Below are 21,544 nucleotides of genomic sequence, written 5' to 3'. Positions count from 1 at the left end.
ATGTACATTGTCCCACAAGAAAGAAAAGGAAGAGAGAAAGAGGATGGGGGAGGAGGAGGTCAGGGAAGAAGAAACTTACGTGGCGGAGAGAGGAACCCATAACTTATTTTAGCATTATTTTTATAAAATGAACATTTGTGGACAGGACTAAGGGAAATTCGAAGATCCTCATAAAGGCAGTTGGAAAAGTCTTCTGTAGAGAAACTGTCCTGAAGATCAAAATGAAAAGCACCATCAGGTATCAGGTATGTAAAAGGAAGGAGATTTCTTTGTAAGTAGCTAAAGGTGAACTGCATCATAAAATTACGGAGTTCTTGCTGTCTGTTCATGTCCTTTATCAGTTTTCCATTTCCTACTATGGTATTCATCTCTTTTCTATCTGAAGTGCACACTCTTTACAATATTAAGGACATTAATCATTTGTCATATATGTGCAAATAGTTTCCTACTATGGTGTGCTAATTTTGCTGAAAACAGGTGTTTGTTTTTTTTTACTCGATTTCAAACTTTTATATAGGGAATTGCTGATTTGTAGAAATTTGAGACTACCTTCCATACTCAGTTACACAACCAAGAGTTTGGGGGTGGGCGAGTGTAAAAAAGCCGCTGCACAGCAATGTTATGTGAAAACCTCAGGAGTAGTGATGACTCGGAAGTTTTGCAGCTTTGGTTACATAAGAGAGCTGATAATGAACAACCAGAACACCATAGTTGAGGTATTAAACAACAATAAATGGATGGGGACCGACAAAACTGTGTAGAATGCTACATAGTACAAAGTCAAGTTTAAAAAAAAATGTGAAAAGTGTTCATAGTGTTTGAATATAGTCTTCAAAATATATATATATTTTTAATTCAAGTTTAAGGTAGAAATGCTATGTAAATATCTGAATGGGTGTGCACTATATATTTTTAAACACAGAAATTTTATATATATATATATATATATATATATATACACACACACACATGCCCTTATATTTTTATTTAGCTATCTCAGTGATATCAACAATAGTTTTATTTTTTAAGTTCAACTGATTTAAGCTCTCTATCTTTTAAGGACATCGCACAGCTTGCCAGATACTTTCAGTTTCTGAAAAGCTGGTCAGTCTAGTTTAAAACTTCCATCCCAAGTAAGATCTAAATCTCATCTCCACCCTTTGTTCTCTCTTTCAAAGCCCATCTCTGATTATTTCTCTTCCCACCACAGCCCCCAGGAGTGAGGAGGAATGGTGGTCTTATTCTGGGGCATTTTCCCTCACTCCTCTCAAGGCCTGACTCCTCTGGTTTGGGGGGTGAACAGGACCCCCAGCTTCTCCCTGGTTTGGTTCAGGGGTCCTCCTGTGGATGGGATGGTATATGCAGGGAGGCGACTGAGCCTTCTCCATCAGTGAGAATCTGCTAAGAGTTGAGCAGTTGAGGGAAATCCGTGTACCCACATACCTATGCATTTAGAGATGAATAATTGTGACTGATTGTAAAAATGATTTCATAAAATTATAAAGTAAAATCGTAAAGTATTTAAACCAAAGGCCAGAGAGAAGCCTTTACTGCACATCCCTCGTTTCACAGAAAACGAAATATTCTCCAAGTCTCAATGTCATGAGCTAGTTACTGGCAGAGCTGAGACCTAATTTTTCTGACTCCCAGTTCAGTGACCTAATTTGAGAAGTGATTACAGAGCCAAGATTAACAGTGATAAATAATGCTCTCAATGTTTTGCTTAGTGATAATTTGAAGTAACCACACAGAACTAAAAGGGTGGCAAATACTTGCATTTCTGTTCACGGTGTAGGATGACCAGAGGGGCATCTGGATGTCTTGGCTGTAACCACTCACGAACTGGTGCTGGTAGAGCAGACAGACAGTGCCGCTCTTCTGGAGAACTCTGGGTCTTCCGTAGGGTAAAGTGCCACGCTTAATAACCTTCTCTTGGGTCACAGGAGGAAGACAAAACCACCTTTTCAATGTACTTAGAGTGCATTACATGATAATATATATGATACACTCATCTAATTCTTTCCCCTACTGAAAATACTGAAACAATAGTTTTTAACAAAAAAAAATTAAAAGAGCAGCACCATAAACAATTAAGCAAACAAAAGGGATTCAGTAGTATACTTTTTGTCCATGAAGAGTCTAAAAAGCAATGTAATATGAAGATATCACAATAAACATGAAACTGCTAGAAATTTCAGCAATTTAGAAATTCCATTGCTAAAATTCTTTAACATTATTGCAATTGCTTCTTGTTCAGGATGTACTCCAGAAAGAAAATGCGTGTACTTGGAAAGCCAAAGTGCAGACCTGAAATTATGAGACTAAGCTGAATGAATCAATAATACTATAGACTGTTTTCTTGCCCTTTCCCCAAGTGTCATGTGCTTTGTAGAGTTCTTTGTAGACACCATCTAATTTAATTATTAAATAGCCCTATAAATTAAGGCTATATAACCATTTTACAGGTGAGGAAACAGCAGCTGGTAGGAAGTAAATACTTGTTTCCATGGACATAGTTTCTAAGCTCATATTCAAACCCAGTTCTACCCAAATTCCAAAGTGTCATTTTTTGCCACGACACTTTAACACCTTGGGATCACCAAAGGTTTCTCTAACCTGAACATGTATAGAATTTTATACAGATAAGATCAAGTAAAGAACAGTGCAGAATTCACCTTTTATTCCAGCAGGAAAATAACGTGAGACAAGTCATTTAATCTATTAGAGACTCTGTCAAGTGTACCAGACACTGTATATTGAAGTGTCACTGAACATCCAAGTCAAACTAACAAATTTCATCAGATGTCTGCATAGTCTTAATTTTCATTTACAGGTGATGAAGAAGTAACTTTAGATAAGTGATTCAATTTATACTCTCTTGTAATTGACTAAGAACCCAGTGAGCTAGACATTTAACATGTATTTTAAGTGGAAATTGGAAGATTTATTATAAACTTATAAAAATGTTCAAAATCTCAAAAGATCTCTACTATGTTCATGAAGAGTGATTCAGTTTCCACTAAACATACTGCATACTGTTTCCACTATAACTATCCCTTCTTTCCTTATGATTAACCATCTAGACTGTCAAGCAAAGAAATCTCTATGTTTTATATCAGGTGGTCCTCCACTACTCCTTTTATTTTATTAGCTGTTCTAAAAATTGCCACCAAATAAGTTCTCTGTGATTCACACTATTGAGAAAAAGCCTGCTTCCCTATTCCAAGTTGAAGAGTAAACATGCCTTACCTTCTGCCATGGTCAGATTCAACTGTGTCTGAAAATCCATGACTGGAAACATCTATAGAGTTAATAATACTATTTTTAAGGAATGAAAGACATGTTTTAATTTTGTAACAAACAACATCTATAGATTAATTATTCCATTGTAGAACAAAGATACAATTTAAAACCATCTTGTACAAGTCAAAATTATTTTTTTTTTATGTTGAGGATAAAGGGATAAGGATGACAGTTGAAAAAAAGACAAAATTGTTAGCACAAGCACACTATTATTGAAATATGAGAATATAATTGCTACTTTAAAATTCTTAGCCCTACTCCTCAGTCTTTCTAAAAGCCTAAAACAAAATAGAAAGAACAAATTCAACTACTCCCCAAATTTCCATCTTTAGGGACCTCATCAATTTTGCTCATAACCTGTCACATATTTTCATCCTTTTACGACAACTATATATTAAAGTTGGAGAAAACTGGAACAGTGTCATATATCCATTTTGTACCCCAAAAAGAGATATTTTCCCCCTAAATTTAAAATAAGGTGGGAATGTACTTTAGAAAATGAATATGGTGACTGGTTTATAATCAAGACCTCACTGCTGGGATAACAGGACTCAGCTAAACTTCCCCCAAACTGCAAGTCAAGTCACAACACCCAGGGATAAAAATAGAGGCAAAAATAAGGTAGAGGAAAAATAAATAATAAAAGTCTGCATGTGTCACTAGAATTAGAAATAAATATTATTTTTACTCTCACTCATAAATTTTAATTTGATCATTAAGTCTTTCCACAGCACATGCTATGCAGAAAGTGCTATGAAAACATACACACTGGGGGCAACTTCCCAGCAACACTTACTGAGGGATCACACGAGCAGCCAAGGTTGTCGCTGGGGGTCCTTGTGAAGGGGCACTGCACTGGGGGGCGGGCTTCTTTGGGATGCTTTGGGGTGTAAACAGGATTCTTTAGAAGGTGGTTAAGACTTCCATGAGTTCCATTATTAGGAGCAGGTGTCAAATTCAGTAAGTCTGCATAATTCCAAGAATGGTAAAGATTACTTAAAAGTTTCAAAATCAAATAAACTTGTACTATGATTTATATTATTTAAAACCATATTTATATGAATCCTTAATTCTTTACCTAAAATGGAACTCTAAAACTCTCTTGGGATTTAGAGTATTTTTAACTATGCTAGTCTTTATGGAAATACTGAGGTATATGCTGTACTTCTCTATGAATTTTTATGAACTTTAATGTTTGTAATAACTATAGTTAGCATATGTTGAATGCTTATTATATGCCAATCACCGTGCTAAGATATTTTTCTTACTTAATCCTCCAAACAACTTAATAAGTTATTGTCAATATTTGACAGATGAGTAATCAGAGCCTTCGGCTCAATGTTTCAAAGCTACTAAGATAATAGACCTAGGATTCAAAACTAGCTTTGTCCAAGTCTAAGATTCATGCTCTTAATAATAGTAATAGCAAACACTTACATAATAAAGCACTTAATATATGCCAGGCACTGTTTTAAGTGCTTTAAGATCTAGTAATTCACTTATGTAAATCAGCTCCCATTGAAAGAATTATACTTAGGACAGATTTAAGGTTTTGTAAATGACCAGTATCATTATCAGAAAAAGGAATTAATATTTAAGATGTAATATTCCACCCACAAAGTACTATTTTGGGCACAGAATTCCCTGGCCGGTTTTGCTCAATGTTTAGAGTGTCAGTCTGAAGACCAAAGGGTTATGGTTCGATTCCTGGTCAAGGGAGCGTGCCTCAGTTGTAGGTTTGATCCCCGGCCCAGTCCTGGTTGGGGTCAGCTTGGAGGGCAAAGCCCTCCCAGCACAATGATAGCCAAAGGCCATGATTGTAAGCTTGACCTTATAGTCCCACCTTGTAGTCCTAGGTAGCTGAGGGATGTGGGCTGCAGGAGGTACAGCAAGTGCTGCCAAAACAAAGCTTGATAGAGTTCAGAGAATGGCAAAAACAGGAAAGAAGCAGATTTGAAACTTGCAAGAACATTGTAAACATCTTGCCCTTGTTTTGCTTTGTGTGATCTGACTATAAAATAAAGATCCTGCTTACAGGCAGGGCCACTGTTTCCTCATCCAGGCACAGTGATCCACCTAGCCCCAACTGTATTCTCTTGGCTCTTTTCTTTAATCCTTCACCGTGCCTCCTCAAGTTCACCACTGGCCGTGCTGGACGCAGTTCACATACTGATCTGATTCAATGGTCATATAATTGAGCCCTGGCAAAGTACCAAGCACTGAGGATGTACAGACCTCCCTACTCTGGGTATTGTACTTTACCAACGTGCAGCTTAGTGGAAGAATCAGGTAAGTAATCAGATAGTATGTTGGGCACATTTCTTCAATGAGTTGGGGTCAGGAAGGAAAAAGGTAGAAATGTGAGGGCCTATCTTGCCTCATCATCATCTTCACAAAGGTACCCATCAAGTAACTTATTTTTGATCAACCTATCTCAGCTGTTTTCAGAAGGGATGAAAGCTGCCTGTTCACTTACCACACATTAAGTTATAGACTTCAATATTTTCAAAGGAATCAACTTCAAGACCGTGCTTGAGTCCAGGTCCATAGCCAATAAAGAGGGCCTAGATTGACCAGGAAAGTAGCAGTTTATGAATTCCAGTTATGAATATAGTTGGTCAAATGTAAAGTACAGTATAGGGAGCATAGTCAATAATATTATAATAATTATGTATGGTGCCAGTTGGGTACTAGACTTACTGGGGAATCACTTAGTAAGTTACATAAATGTGTAACAGCTATACTGTGACACCTGAAACTAATTGTAATATTGAATCTTAACTGTATATGAAAAGTATGAATTATAAATTTTTTAAAGTGAATTTATATTATTTACATTGTACATATATAAACTGATTATGTTAAGAGGAAAAATACTATGCCCAATGAACTTGGTGGGAATTTTTTTAACCCCTGTTGCACAGATAATCTAAGGACATCTAGAATAGTTTTCTTAACTTCACTGTAATTCCTGACTTGACATTCAGAACAATAGTACAATGAAATCTAATTTTATCTATGAAATGGGATATACACCTTACCCTGCCCATCTCACACAGTGCTGCAGGGATCAAATTAGATAATTATTGTGAGTATATTTTTAAAAATTTTAAGTGCAAAGTAAATTTAAGGTATTATTTTCATTTAGAATATAAGTATGATGTCTTCTCAAATATTAACAAATTGTCTTTCATTTACTGTGGAGCAATATTGTTAGTGGAGCATAATATATATAAATAATTATTGGAAATTTAGTAGGAGGTATATGTCACATGTTCATGAAATATGAATATAAATTTTAACAAAAATCTATTACTTTAATTAATACCAAAGAAAAATAGCTATATGAAAGTATATTTTTCAGTATTCTCATTCAAGACATATAATGTCAGTGTTTTTAAGTCTAAAACTTTATATACAAGCTTTTCTTCAGATATAACTATTATTTTTAAAAAATATAATAGGTATACTCACTTGCATATTTGAAAATAGGTTGTCAGAGCCATGAAATCCATCTCCACAATATTTCCTTTCTGAAGGATTCCTAATTTTCATATAATATGAATTAATAATGTAAAGTCAATTCACAAAGCAAAATTTATAACCATGGCATTATTTTCATTAATAAAGAATAAGTAACTATTTTTTAAAACAAACCAGGAAAAGGTAAATAAAACCACTTGGCTTTGAAAAGCATTAAAAGCCACCTTTATCTTTTATTTTGTAGACAAATCAACTATAAGCTATATGGTATAGAGGAAAAAAACCCACTTATCATTGAGACAGAACTGGTTTTGAACCTTGATTGTGATAATAATTAGCTGTGACTCTGGAAATTTATTTATCTTCTCTTGATTTCAGTTTTGTCATGTTAGATTGTTTGTAACAATTAAATGGTTTAACCTAAAGAAATGCTTGATGCATAATAGATGTTCACTAAATATTAATTCTCCCATGAGGGTAAGAACCATCTGGTCTTTCACATTTCCAAACACTATAAGCGCAGGTCTCTCATAAAGTAGAGACAGTGCAATTCTGTTAACTAAATTCCTCAACCCTAGCTTTCTGGCAACTATCAAGAGAGTTAATTATCAAATTTTGAGATGTTAACCATATTAATGATCCAAATAATTTGCTGAACACGCCAATAAATGAGATTTATTGATTAGTATAACAAGAATGAAAAAATAACTGTGTATAATGATGAAGCTAATTGGTCATTATAAGGCAAAGAGCTTTTGCCAATTATCTGCTGGACTTTGAAGACATTATTAGGCATAACTGTAATGTGTAGAAGAGATACAATGGCAAGTGGCAACACAAATCTGGAGCACAAGAAATAATCACTGTGGAGTAAGTGGACAGAGCAGTGCTTCTTAGCTGTAGGTGATCTTCCCTTGCTCGGGGACTTTTGGCCTGTGTGGTGACAATCTGGGTTGTTACAACTTTTTCATCTAGTGAGCAGAAGTTGGGAATGCTTGCAAACACCCCACAATACACAAGACAGCTCCCCACAATATTATCTTATCTAAAATGTCAAGAGGCCAAGGTTGAGAAACCCTAGAATAGAGTCTAGAGAATCATATTTGTGCAGTTTTCCTATTGAATTACTAATAGATCAGGCTAAGTTTACCTGGGAGGCTATCAAACTTACAATGCAAGTTGCCACTGAGGGTCCAAATAGAATGTCAAGGGCTCAATCCTGTCACTTTTGGCAAAATGCAACCGCTTGGGTAAGAACTGTTTTAGGTAAGGTTTGAAGTGCTGGTTTGGCTCCCGGCACTAAAATCATAGAAGGTAAAGAAAAAACATTATTTGCAGATTTTCTTAAGTGTAAACTTCTTTTGAAAGTGCTTTCAAACTCCATATGAATTTTTCCTCACAAATATTTTACCAGCATGCCCAGTAAGTCATATGTGGAAAAATAAATGAGTTCATACTATTTGTATAATGTACAAGTTAAATATTCCCAGCTATTAAATATTCTTATTTTTACATGAAACCATAATCACTGCATAGATGTCCCAGGATACGTAGACTGTGTCACAAGATTATATTTGAGTTACTACTGATGATCATATTTTCAAACACTCATATAACTACAATTGTAAGAGTTTTCTCCAAAAGAGAAAATTTTATCCACCAGTTTGGCTCAGTGGATAGAGTGTCAGCCTGCAAACTGAAGGGTCCTGGGTTCAATTCCAGTCAAGGACACATGCCCAGGTTTCAGGCTGGATCCCCAGTAGGGGATGTGCAAGAGGCAGCCAATCAATGATTCTCTCTCATCATTGATGTTTCTTCTATCTTTCTCTTCCTCACCCTTCCTCTCTGAAATCAATAAAAATATTTTTAAAGGAATTTTTTAAAAAAGTGAACATTTTCTATCAAGTAAAATAAAATAGTCTAGATAATTCAGCACCAGGACAAAAACTTACTTAAAAAATAGGCATTAAAAAAGACTGGTAGAAATATATTGTGGTGCTAACCATGTTTATGGTGGTACAGCTGTAGGTTTTTTTCCTTCTACTGTTATCAATTATGCTTTTCTTGTACTATCACATAAATTTAACAATGTCAATAAACAAATTCTTAAAACTTTCAAATCTAAATTATTGGGACATGTCCTTAAATATCTTTAAAATCTACAATACATTTAATGTTGGCCCAGTTACTCAAAAATTCTAATTCTATAATCACAACAACAAATACTGAATGTTTTATAAATATATATTATACAAAACTAACAGTAATTAGATAATAGAACAATAAAGATACTCACAGAAAGATTTCTGACAATGCCTTCATAATTAACTGAAGGGGGACAAAGATAAAAAATTAATTATTGATAGTATGCTACAATTAGAAATAAAAATAATACAAACATATAGACTGTCAAATTCAAGGCCAATATTTCTAACAGCTCATTTAAATCATTATATATTAGTCATTGACAGAAATAAGATAGATGTTTAGGAATCCCCACCCAAGCCAATGAAATTATGTCACACGGTCAAATGAAAAGGCAAGTTACAGAACATCCACCTAACCATCCAATTGTCTCCACCTGACCATCTATCCAACTGCCTATCCATCTGTCTACCCACCCATTAATCCATCCATCTATCCATTCATACAGTCAAATACTCATGCATCCATCTACTAGAGCTAGTGTGATTTCACTGAATAAAAATGAAAATGAATGTGTTTTATATACCCATAGAAAATATCTGAGGAGACACATTCCAAACTTAACAGTGTTCATCTCTAAAGAGAGCAACTGAGCTGCAAATTAGGGGAGCTTAGGGTGGGAAACTGTTAGTTTTTGTTTTATATACTTTGATAGTCACTGGTAATTCCAGAATTTCAAAATAAGAGGGATAGAGAGAAACTCAGAAAAAAAGAATAAGTAGAAGAGTTTTGGAACTGTGTTTGCATAGCAAGCCCACAGTTACCTAATTCCAGTCTAGCTTTCTAATTAATTAGACTTTACATAATTTTGACAAAATTATCCAGATAAAAGAATATGTAATACATATATATATGTATTACATATTCTTATATATATATATATAGATATAGATATTGATATAGATATAGATATATAGATATATAGATATATAGATATATAGATATATAGATATATAGATATATAGATATATAGATATAGATAGATAAGTATAGGTATAGTTTTTGCTTTAATTTGGGAAACTTTGAGGGCCTAACTGAGCTAAGAGTGTGGCTAAAGCTTAGCCATCCCATCCTAAACATTTCTGGGACTGCCATTCCTCTACAGTTTTTATAAGAGGTTTTATAGCTATTGTATGTTACTCTTATACATTTAAAAAATACTAGTTAGGGGCCCTGGCCAGGTAGCTTAGTTGGTTAGAGTGTCATCCTGATACACCAAGGTTGCGGTTTGATCCCTGGTCAGTGCACATACAAGAATCAACCAATGAATGCATAAATAAGTGGAACAACAACTTGATGTTTCTCCCTCTCCCTCTATCTCTTCCTCCCCCCGCCCATCAATAAATAAAAAATACTAATTAAAATTTGTTATGCATATAGAGTCTATGCTTTGGGTCACTATGTAGTCTATGCTTTGGGTCACTATGCTAATATATTTACATAACCATTTTCTTGGAGCAAAATCTATTTTTTCATCATAAATATTCAACAGTACCTATTAGCACATATAGCACTCAGTGCTCAAACCTAACTCATTTTTTGTGTGTGGCTATTTGATGTTTGTCCCATCATTGTATATGTGGTTCCAATTTTGATAACTGTCAGAAGAGCTTTCCTCCCCCTCCATTTTAGAAGTTAATTCTAACAAAAAGATAAACAAAATGGCCCTAAGTATCTGAAAGTTACCAAGACGGTAATCAAAAAGAGGGGTATATATAAAAATTCTTGAGGAAAATTGTCCTCTAATTTTAGAAAAAATTGATAGCCTTATTATTGTGAATTTTCCAATGTATAACAATAATATTTTACAACTTGTCAAACAAACAAAGAAAAAAGAGGGGTATAACAGAAGTGCAAACAATTATGAAATAGGCTTGACTTGCAAAAGAATAAACATTTAAAAAATATTTCTTGGTAGTCTGGGTGGTCAAGAGAGAATGTAAAATTTCTTTTCTGTTTACAAAATACACTCTTACTGCTTTTTTAATAGGTTTAAAAGAACGTCATTTCTGAGGACAGAAATCAATTGCTTATAGAATTAATCATCTCTGCCAGCATTCTTCCTCATAATAGAATATTATTCTATAACCTGAGTAAATTATTTTAATGGAATGTCATTAATTAAAGTTGAATAAATGTAGCTAAACTTTTCTCTTAAGTTTTTTTGTTCAAGTAATCTTGAGCCTAATATAAACAACACACAATACAACATAAAATTGTACAAAGCTCATGAATACTATGGTGGTCAGACCTAACCGCACATCCAGTCCCCTGAGGGGAAGATTTGCACTGGAGATTATTTAATCATGAAAAGGAAATTAACTTCAATTGATTCTCTTTTTATTTGTTGTTAATCCTTACCCTAGGGTATTTTTCCATTGATTTTTAGAGAGAGTGAAAGAAAGAGGGAAAGACAGAGAGAAACGTTGATGTGAGAGAAACACATTGTTTGGTTGCCTCCTGCACAATCCCTGACCAGGGTCTGGGTTCGGAAGGAGCCTGCAATCAAGGTACATGCCCTTGACCAGAATCGAACCCAGGACCCTTTGGCCTGCAGGCCAACACTCTATCCACTGAGCCAAACTAGCTAGGACTGATTCTCTTTAGTTTAGACATATCATGATTTAGAGGAATATAGTCTACATATCATCATATTCAAGGTCAGCATAAAGCTATACTTACATGAATAGTATTTATCTGGGACATCAAAGGGTCTCAGTCGAGCTGCAGGTCCATATACAACTTTAATATTTTTAACATCCCCCAGATATTTATTCAGATATACATATTTCTTACAACTGCCTTGTTCCATGCCTAGGTAAAGAAAAAAAAAAAATCCAAAACATGCTGCAACTTGAATGAAAAATTTAACATGTAGAACAAAATGTTTTTCACTTCTTGAATTTAATTCAATAAACATGTGCTCAGTATTCATGTTAAATATCTAATAGGTAAGACACAGAATCCTAGCTATATCTACCACTTTACTTTTTAAAAAAAAATCTTTTCCCTTTCCTTTATCCAAAATTAGTTTAATGTTTCTTCTTATTTATGTACTACTAGAGGCCCAGTGAACGAGTCCCCTGGCCTGGCCTGAGGGGATTGGGCTGAAACCAGCTCTCCGACATCCCCCGAGGGGTTCCGGATTGTGAAAGGGTGGTTCTCGAATGACGCACCCAGAATCGGGCTCCCTCCTCTCTGGTTCTGGGTGCGTTACCTGAGAACCACAGCTGCCAAGTCACCACAGCTTGGCAGCTCCTGCATTGAACATCTGCCCCCTGGTGGTCAGTGCACATCATAGCTACCGGTTGAACAGTCAGATGGTCACTTAGGCTTTTATATGTATAAATAATATCTTTATGTCTTTATGAGAGTGAGGAGGAATATCACATTTTTAGAATAAATATGAAAGCCTCATTATTTTCCCCAAATCACCTAGAATATGAACTGGGAGTGTAAAATTCTTATTCTCATTCCAGGCCTAGAGTTTCCTTAGGATATGACTTTTTAGGACTGTTTCTAGAAATAATTTTCAGTAATTATTTCTGAAGCAAACAACAATAACAACAAGAAAAAAATAATAAAAAGAACTTGTATTCTATTTTCTTGTATCCACACCACTTCTATAGTCCCAAGGCTATATAAAAACATAATTATAAAGATCACAGTAAGTAAAAGTGAAATTAAAATAGCGCCAAAATTAATATTTACTGCCTCCAAAGTCAGACTTTTTACTGGGTGAAGGGGGTCAACAGGGGAGAGGGGGAACACATCTGTAATAATTTCAACAATAAAGATAAATTTTTTTAAAGGTTGGACTTATCATGCTAAAACAAATAGAAAAGGTACATAATAATCTGTTCAAATTAAATCAAAATTGTTAGAGTAGATTTACCAAAATTTAATATAAAATAATTTTTTTAACTATTCAAATTCCTGGTGTAAGTTTTCCCCAAATCAGAACATGGGTGTAAGTATTTTTATTGATAGGCTCTTAGACTTCTGTGAATTCTGTTTCATTTGTACTTTATATTTAATATTATCTTTTCCTAAAGACTTTCCACATGAAACTATGTTTTTAAAAAAAGAATTAACTATAACAATAAGATAAAATAATGAAACAATGATCAATCAAGTAAGTTGGGGGGGGGGGGGCACTATTTAACTTGAAGGATAAATGATGAAAATTGAGATACCATGATCTGAAATGAGGATGAGGTTCAGGCACCGATGCAAATTCAGCTCTTTTAGACCATCCATCAGCATGCCGACCATATTGTCAACCCTCTGCAATGCTTTGATGACCTAAGAAAAAGAACCAATCTTATGTGATGTATGCCACACTAATGGCTGTTCCTATATAAAGCTATTTCTGTTGAAAGAAAAACAGGAAGGAAGGGAGAGAGGGAGGGAGGGCGGGCTGGCTGGCTCGGTGGAAAGAAATACTATGATGAACTGATTCACATTTAGCCTCAGACAAGTCAGGTAACACAGGAAGGGCAAAATAACTGCTGACAATTACCAGTGAAAGAGCCCAAATTCCACACATGCTTAATCCTAAATCTTGGGAATGGTGTTAGCTGAACTGATTCGCTTTCCCTCCCTGGGTTCAAATGTTTCCTATGCTCCATGATACAAAATGATATGGCCATCCAGAAACTGAAAGCAGTATTCGAGGCTTTAAAGCACTGCACCAATCACAAACATAGCCAGGAGTGGGCTAAGTTCCTAAGGGGATCAGTTCAAATAAGATGTTACATTTATTAGAGAGATAGGGAACAGCCTTAGTCCATGAGCTGTTTCCCTATCTCTCACTTCCTAGTAACCGCTCAATGAAACAATGATTATTTGAAGCTCTCTATACTTTGGATAAAATCACCACTCCTTTGATGCCCCAGCTCTGTTGTAAGCATGGTCTGAGATGGTCAGAGAAATATTTCCTAAGGTGGAGAGCCCATAGGAGGCTTCTTCTGCTATTTGACATATTACCCTACATTTTCCTAGAAAAGTGGAGTCTTACCCATTTACAAAATGTTTAAAGGGCACAAAGTTTTAGGCCAACGTAGGGGGATATGGAGTGGATAAAGGCTTTGGAATTAAAAATATTGAATTTAATTCATCATCAGTTCAATTTAGCACTACAAACATTAAAAAAAAAAACCAATCCGCCCAATTCTTATTTTGACTAAAGTGCATTCTGTGGTTTAGTAACATTGTGCTTAATACTCACTCTTTCCAGAAAGCATGGAATCTTACAGAATAGTCTAGAAACCAACTTCAAATCAAGGTTCAGCTACCCATTACCAGGTTTAAGGAAGTAATCACTGATAAGAGGTACTTACTCCACTGCTGACTGGTCCATAGGCATGACCTGAAGAATCTGGTTCTTCTAAATACAGAGTGTAAAAGTGTGGTCTAAATCAAACAGTATCAAAATGTAATATTTTATGAACACATTGTACAACAGAATGAAAAGAATAATTCAACAATCGACAGTGAACAAAAATTATACAACACTGGGGTAACGTTTCTAAACTTGCTGGGAAATAATTTGCAGGTTGCAAATTCTTCAAAATGTGACTGTAATAGCTCAACAAAGAATTCATTCGGATATCAAACCTCATAGCCAATATCAAAGTTTTCTTGCAGTTTATTTTAAAATAATTGTGTAATTTCTATAAGACAAAGGAGTATTTACAATACATACCTTTTATCTTTAGGAAGCTGTAGCCATTTAAGAACACCTAAAATTCTTTCTTCAAATGGTACTGAACTAAAATTAAGAATAAACAAAATGAAACAAATCTGGGACCATTGTTTAGGTTTAAAATATAAATGTTTTTCTTCACAAAATTGCATTAAGAAAGATTAAAACAATCTAATGCATCAATTGTGTCTGAAGCCATGTAAGAGTTTTATTTGGAAACTTAAATTTGTTTTCCCAAAAAAGGAACGAAAGTTAACCAATTGTATGCCATAAGCGTCTTAGATGCAGGCGCCGGACCTTCCCCACACACCATGTGCGTCTATAAAAAAATAAATGTTTGCCCTAAGTGGCAGCCCTGACCAACTTTAAAATCATTTTTCGTGAGAATTTTCAGCTGAAAATATTCAAGAACACCGGAATTGTGAGTAATATATTTATTTTTATAATGTTCATTGCAAATTGATTTTTTAAATTAAATTCAAAATATCATGGCATGTGGGGGTGGTTTTCACTTTTTTTTTCTAATATATTTTATTGATTTTTTACAGAGAGGAAGGGAGAAGGATAGAGAGTTAGAAACATCGATGAGTCCACAGGCCGACGCTCTATCCACTGAGCCAAACAGGTTAGGGCTGGTTTTTGTTCTGGACGCATGGCAGTTAACTGGTAAGTTTTTCACAAATGAAAGTTGTCATTGGGCTTAAAAATATGCTTCCTAAACTCTACTTGAGGATATTTCTCCTATACCTGAGAATAGCAATTGCTACCATATGAAAAACCCATGTATCAGTACACTCTTCAAAGGCACCTCATGAAGACTCACTTATTGATGACTCAGTAAAAGAAGGAAGTAGGCAGCTGATGAACAGCTAGTTCCCCAAGCAACATTTCTTCAGCAGAATTAATGACACCTTCCTCCAGGCACAGGATTTTGTTTACAAAACTCCACCAAAGTGCGTGCTTGCCCAAACCCATTACAGTTGCATGAGTTGTATTCTCTATTAGACTTTGAGGAGCCGGAGAACATATATCACTAATCTTTGAATCCCCCATGCCTGGTATAGTGAATGGCAATAAAATCTCAATTACCATCCATGGAATGAAAATAATCTTCTATTATATAAAAGCCCAGTGACCCTTACAGCAGAACGACCAGAACAACCGGTCGCTATGATGTGCACTGACCACCAGGGGGCAGATGCTCAGTGCAGGTGCTGCCCCCTGGTGGTCAGTGCTCTCCCACAAGAGGAGCGCCACTCAGCCAGAAGCTGGCCTCTCCTGCCTCCGCAGCAGCACTAAGGAGCGGCAAGCCAAGTGGTAAGGAGCAAGCAGGAGGGCAGTTAGGAGCGAGCAGGTGGGAGGTTAGGAGCAAGCCAGTGGTCCTGGATTGCGAGAGGGCACAGGCTGGGCTGAGGGGCCCCCTGCCCCATGCACAAATTTTGTGCAAGGGGCCTCTAGTGGTAAATAATAAGGTGGGAAGAGGCACTGCACTATGCTCAAGTGAACCATAGAGAATTAACAATGGCATAAGATCACCAAAGAAGCCTGACAGGTGTGGCTCAGTGGTTAAGCATTGACCTATGAACCAGGAGGTCACAGTTCAATTGGTTCAATTTCGGTCATTGCACATGCCTGGACCCCTGTAGGGAATGTGCAGGAGGCAGCCAATAAATGATTCTCTTTCATCACTGATGTTTCTATCTCTTTCTCCTTTCCCTTCCTCTCTGAAATCAATATTTCTCTTTCTTTCTTTCTTTCTTTCTTTCTTTCTTTCTTTCTTTCTTTCTTCCTTTTTTTCTTTATTTTAAAAGTGATTCTATGTTATAGTCCTAGAAAAAGTATATCTACACATACCCATTATATATTTTATAGATGTCTGGGAAAATTCCATTAATTTCCACATCTGAGCCTGGCCAAAAATATGTGGCAGTCCTCAGGCCTTGATATTTCGCTGTGAGCCAAATCTGGAAAAGATCACAAAGAAAAGTTAGGAGATTATGTAAATACTAGAGGCCCAGTGCACGAAATTTGTACACGGAGGAGGGGGTCCCTCAGCCTGGCCTGTACCCTCTCACAATCTGGGACCGCTGGCTCCTACCTGCTCACCTACCTGACTGCCTGATTGCCCCTAACCATTCTGCCTGCCTGCCTGATCACCCCTAACTCCTCTCCCCTGCCGGCCTGATTGCCACTAACCACTCTTCTCTGCCGGCCTGATCGCCCCTAACCACTCTCCCCTGCCAGCCTGATTGCCCCTAACCACCTCTGCCTGGGCCCCCGCCACCATGGCTTTGTCTGGAAGGACATCCAGTCTAATTAGCATATTACCCTTTTATTAGTATAGATTATTAGTATAGATTGATTTCTTAAGAAAACATGTGTTTATGTAACACCAATGCATTCTTCTCAAGTGCTAGGATGTTTTCAAGGTTAATAAGATCCAGCAGTTAGATTTTAAAATAATAATGTAATATGACTCTGAACAGCAGCAAAAATAAATTAAATAATTAGAGACTAAATTAACCTAAAAAATATGGCCATAAGTCAGTTGGCAACTACTGCAACTTTTAGAGCCTTACCCCTACTTAACAGGTTCCTCTTGAAAAAAAGAAAAATTCACAAATATGTATGTCCAATTTATCAACATTTTAACTTATATAACTAATATTTATAAAGCATTTATTATTGCCAATTACAGTTCTAAATCATAGTCCAATAAGTATCCTAGATTATTAATTTAAATAACTCTCAAAAAACCCGATAAGCTACTTAACAGTATTATCTACAGTATAGACATGAGAAAACTAAGGCCCAGAAAAAATAATTTGCCCAAAGTCACAGAGCTTTAATATCAGAGCTAAAATTTGAATTTTATAACCTATAAATTACACATCATGCTCTTTTTCCAAGAGGATTACTAAGACTATCCAAATAGACCCTATAGAAATATTGTAACAATTTTAAAAAATAGAAAGGATACATCTAAATCACAGAGAGAATCTTCTAAGTTAGCATATGCAAAAGAAGTCAAAGTTTACCTCCTTCAGAAATAATTAGCTTTGTGTAGATCAAAATATTACCTCCCATTCACCTCTGCCATATGCTACTAATACAAGAAGATAGAATCAAGCAGAAAGAAAAATGGCCTGGAATAACTCGAGCCCAATTCTGAAATAAATTACTACTCTCATTATACAATTACCCAAACTGCATTTAGGATTATCAGCATTTATCTACAAAAGGATGGCCATAGACATAGTAAATGAAGCCGATTATTAAGAGCACCAGGGAATCTGGTATTTTACTCTGATTGTAAGAGATGAGAATAACAAAAGAAACGGCTTTAGTCGCTAAAACAAACAACTTACCGGTTCTCCTTTGTACCACTCAGGATTAAATTTCTCTTTACTTTTCAGTGCAAAGGAAGCATTCATTTTTGGATCGTACATTTTATTGTCAATTATGCCATGGGATTCTGGATAAAGACCCTAAAAAATATAAAATGCCGGTTTTATGCAAGTAATGAGTGTTTCAATGTTAAAGTCACTGAACAGTTTCATCAAAGAAAAAGAGATTACTGAAGCTATAAGAAACTTAACACAGTTTAAGAAGGGAAAAACAAAACAATAAGTTTTATCACAATACAACCAACCACTCAAAATGTTATGTAGTATTTGTGTTTTTCATTATGTAAAAGGAGGTAATAAGTTAGCAATGCTACGAATGAGGGGCTATATAAATAGGCAGCCTCCCAAATTGTGAAAAAAAAAAAAGTACTATACTATCTTTTTGCATTGCTGAGAAAGGCATTTCTGCAGAACAAACTTTTTTTGGTTGGGATCCATACAAGCTAAAGTATTAATTTTCTGGCTTCAAGGCCAAATGAATTCTACTTTTTATTTTCCTGGATTCAAATTAAATCTGGAAACTTTGACTGAAACAAAAACAGGACTGTAATCCGATCCAGAGTGAGGCAGAGTGATTTGCTCAAACTCATCCGTCAAGATGATTGACTGGCCATGGACACAGACAGCAGAGTGGTGAAGGCCAGGGGAGGGGTGGCGGGGGCTGGGTGGAGGTGGGCAAAGTGTGTGTGGGGGGGATAGGAGACATCTGTCATAGTGTCAACAATTTTTTTTAAAAAGATGATTGGAAAGGTAAGTTGCAAACACGCCAGTGTGAGATAGTTTGGGGGCTTAAATAAAGTAAGCTACAAAACTAGTCAGAAAAAACAGGAGCTAAGAATCAGAGATCTTAAAACTAAAAGGAACCAAGAAAGCATTTATTGAGGTCTTTGGCCACCTATTTTCAGGTGAGAAAATTGAGACTCAGAAGGTAAAGTGACCTTCCCAAGGCCACGGCTAGTTAGTAGCAGAGCAAAGACCGACCAGAGTCTAGGTTTCTTGGCTTAACTATACATTGGAAAAGAAGGTGTGTTTTTTCTGATCTGATATCTAATTAATCTCTCAAAAAAGGCTACATTGACATCTCATGTCTGTGAACACATAAAAGTTGAAATGCAGAGCTTACCGTGACAATGCTGTAGTGATTGGGGAAAGTTTTTGATGGATATACTGGTCTCAAGTTTTTAGCATATGTTCCACAATTTTCTACAAAGGAAAAAAATAAAAGATGGTTATTAAATACAACTGACAATCTGTTTACCTTATTTAGCTGTGGTACCACAGCAGTCTATAAATCATATAAAAACATTAACCCATGAGGAGTTTATAATTATATACAAATTCAGTGTGAATTATAAAGCAAAATTATTAACTCAAATTCAATGTTAAAATAGAGTTAATTTTTCTCCTAGTCAAAAATATTGAACAAAATAATTAAGCCAATGAAGTAATTATCCTATATTAATCAATAACATTAAGTTCCAGATGGACCATTTATAATAATGATGCTTGTTAGATCTTTGTGACTATTTAGTGGTCACATACCTAAATTGCAAGAGGTAGTCCAAAAAACACACTCAAAAACACACACAAGACAATAGCAACAACAACAACAAAATTGAACTAGTAGCTAAATCTGTGTAAAATTAAAACTAGGGTGAAATGGTAGCTGGGGTGACCATGTCCCAACCCATAGATTCAGAACTAGCTCACATTGGACAAACTCAATGCTGCTGAAAGAAAAAAAGGCATATTCTGTTTTCAAGTCAGAGAAAGAGTAGAAGTCAGATTGTTCCTGAATCAGCTCCTTCTGCATCTGCTACTGAGGAAGGAACATATAACTAATGATTCTAGCATTATAATACCTAATTGCCTCACAATGTTCCTTAGATTGGCATGTGTCTATCTCACTGCCTTCCAAACACTTCATAATGACAGACCACATTCCCCAATTATTTCAAGCTAGACGGGCTAATTGTGTATTGGTATCTTTTAAACTTCACATATCAGTACCCACAGCTACTTAATTCTGAACTCAGGGTGCCATGTTTGATGCCATCAAGAAAAACCTTTCTCCCCCTGGTAACAAAGGGCCAGATGCAAGCTTGAAGGCCCATGGTCCTGGCTGGTGAGAACAGGGCCTTCCTTGCCTATGCAGGCTCTTCACTAAGGAATTTTTATGTCAAATGATATTTCTAAAAACTATTTTCTTCCAGTAAGAAATAAAAAACAAATTTTAGCAGTATTTAAAGGGAAGCTTTAGAGTAATTACAATATTAAACACTAGTTCCTTATTATCAAGTTCAACCACTCCATATCAGGGAAGTTTAGTGAAACAGTCAAGTTCAAACTGCCAGTACTTTTCCAAAAAAAGACTGTGTCCCTTGACTATCTCATTGAAATCGTGATACTCCAATAGTAAACTCAGAAGTTACTCACTTAGTCTGCTAATAACAGGAAGGAGTCCACCCCAGGTGTGTAAATATTCTGCTCTGAAACCATCCAAAGAAAATAAGAGGGTAGGAGGTGTTTCAAACCTGGGCAATAGGAAAAAAGAACATGTTTAAAGAAAGAAGACACACATCCAATGAAGATTTTCCACTGAGGTCGGTGTGTAATCTAGAGTTAACCAGCAAACTCAGCTAGCAACCTCATGAAGGATATTTTATAAGCATTTATATTCATATACATGCTTTTACATTTTATTATATATATATCTATTATCAAACAGTATTTATTAAGCACTCATACCATTGAGTCACCATACAGAGAATATCACCCATGGTTTCTTCTATTCTACAAGCTAACCAAATGCTACTAGCATGCAATATTTTCCCAATATGCATCAGAATAAATGTTAACACAAATTATTTTCTAAATTATGTTTTTATTTCCATTAATTTTTTTCCTGAAAAACCACTTTCTTATATTGTCTATACTTAAATCTAATAAGTGGCACCTAATATCACATAAGTTATATACAATAGTTAGTTTTCAGGTTTAATATATATTTTTTTTAATATATATATTTTATTGATTTTTTACAGAGAGGAAGGGACAGAGATAGAGAGTTAGAAACATCGATGAGAGAGAAACATTGATCAGCTGCCTCCTGCACATCTCCCACTGGGGATGTGCCCGCAACCCAGGTACATGCCCTTGACCGGAATCGAACCTGGGACCTCTCAGTCCACAGGCCGACGCTCTATCCACTGAGCCAAACCGGTTTCGGCAGGTTTAATATATTTAAAAGATATTAATATTTAACAGAGAAGTTTAAGAGGTATTTACTGCATTTAAATATAAACAACAAAGAAATGATCCAAAGCTAGGAATGAACAATGACAGCACACACACACAGTCCGTGGTGTGAAAATCTAAACAGGGAAGCCAAGAAGGAAAAAAAAAAAAAATACATACAATAATATACTCAGGAAAAGAG

The 21,544-nt window shown here is 35.6% G+C and overlaps 1 protein-coding gene across 1 annotated transcript in view; it reads right to left on the bottom strand.

The window, feature by feature from the left end:
* Nucleotides 1-21,544, bottom strand: part of ENPP1 (ectonucleotide pyrophosphatase/phosphodiesterase 1) — a 60,629-nt gene that overhangs the window by 9,945 nt on the left and 29,140 nt on the right. The window contains exons 6-21 of the mRNA XM_070417706.1: nucleotides 20,542-20,639; nucleotides 19,229-19,308; nucleotides 18,067-18,186; nucleotides 16,553-16,662; nucleotides 14,699-14,764; nucleotides 14,334-14,406; nucleotides 13,188-13,296; nucleotides 11,674-11,805; nucleotides 9,083-9,114; nucleotides 7,958-8,085; nucleotides 6,778-6,847; nucleotides 5,780-5,867; nucleotides 4,100-4,269; nucleotides 3,250-3,301; nucleotides 1,777-1,931; nucleotides 80-209 (exon numbers count right to left, since the gene is read on the bottom strand). Coding sequence (XP_070273807.1) covers nucleotides 80-209; nucleotides 1,777-1,931; nucleotides 3,250-3,301; nucleotides 4,100-4,269; nucleotides 5,780-5,867; nucleotides 6,778-6,847; nucleotides 7,958-8,085; nucleotides 9,083-9,114; nucleotides 11,674-11,805; nucleotides 13,188-13,296; nucleotides 14,334-14,406; nucleotides 14,699-14,764; nucleotides 16,553-16,662; nucleotides 18,067-18,186; nucleotides 19,229-19,308; nucleotides 20,542-20,639 — 1,613 coding nt within the window. The remainder of the gene's footprint in view (nucleotides 1-79; nucleotides 210-1,776; nucleotides 1,932-3,249; nucleotides 3,302-4,099; nucleotides 4,270-5,779; nucleotides 5,868-6,777; nucleotides 6,848-7,957; nucleotides 8,086-9,082; nucleotides 9,115-11,673; nucleotides 11,806-13,187; nucleotides 13,297-14,333; nucleotides 14,407-14,698; nucleotides 14,765-16,552; nucleotides 16,663-18,066; nucleotides 18,187-19,228; nucleotides 19,309-20,541; nucleotides 20,640-21,544) is intronic.

Source organism: Myotis yumanensis, unplaced genomic scaffold, assembly GCF_028538775.1.
Source record: "Myotis yumanensis isolate MYYU_CA2020_CCGP unplaced genomic scaffold, mMyoYum1.0.hap1 SCAF_6, whole genome shotgun sequence".
In the NCBI taxonomy this organism is placed as follows: Eukaryota; Metazoa; Chordata; class Mammalia; order Chiroptera; family Vespertilionidae; genus Myotis; species Myotis yumanensis.
The sequence above is the reverse complement of the archived record's forward strand: the minus strand, read 5'-3'. Positions and strand labels throughout refer to the sequence as shown.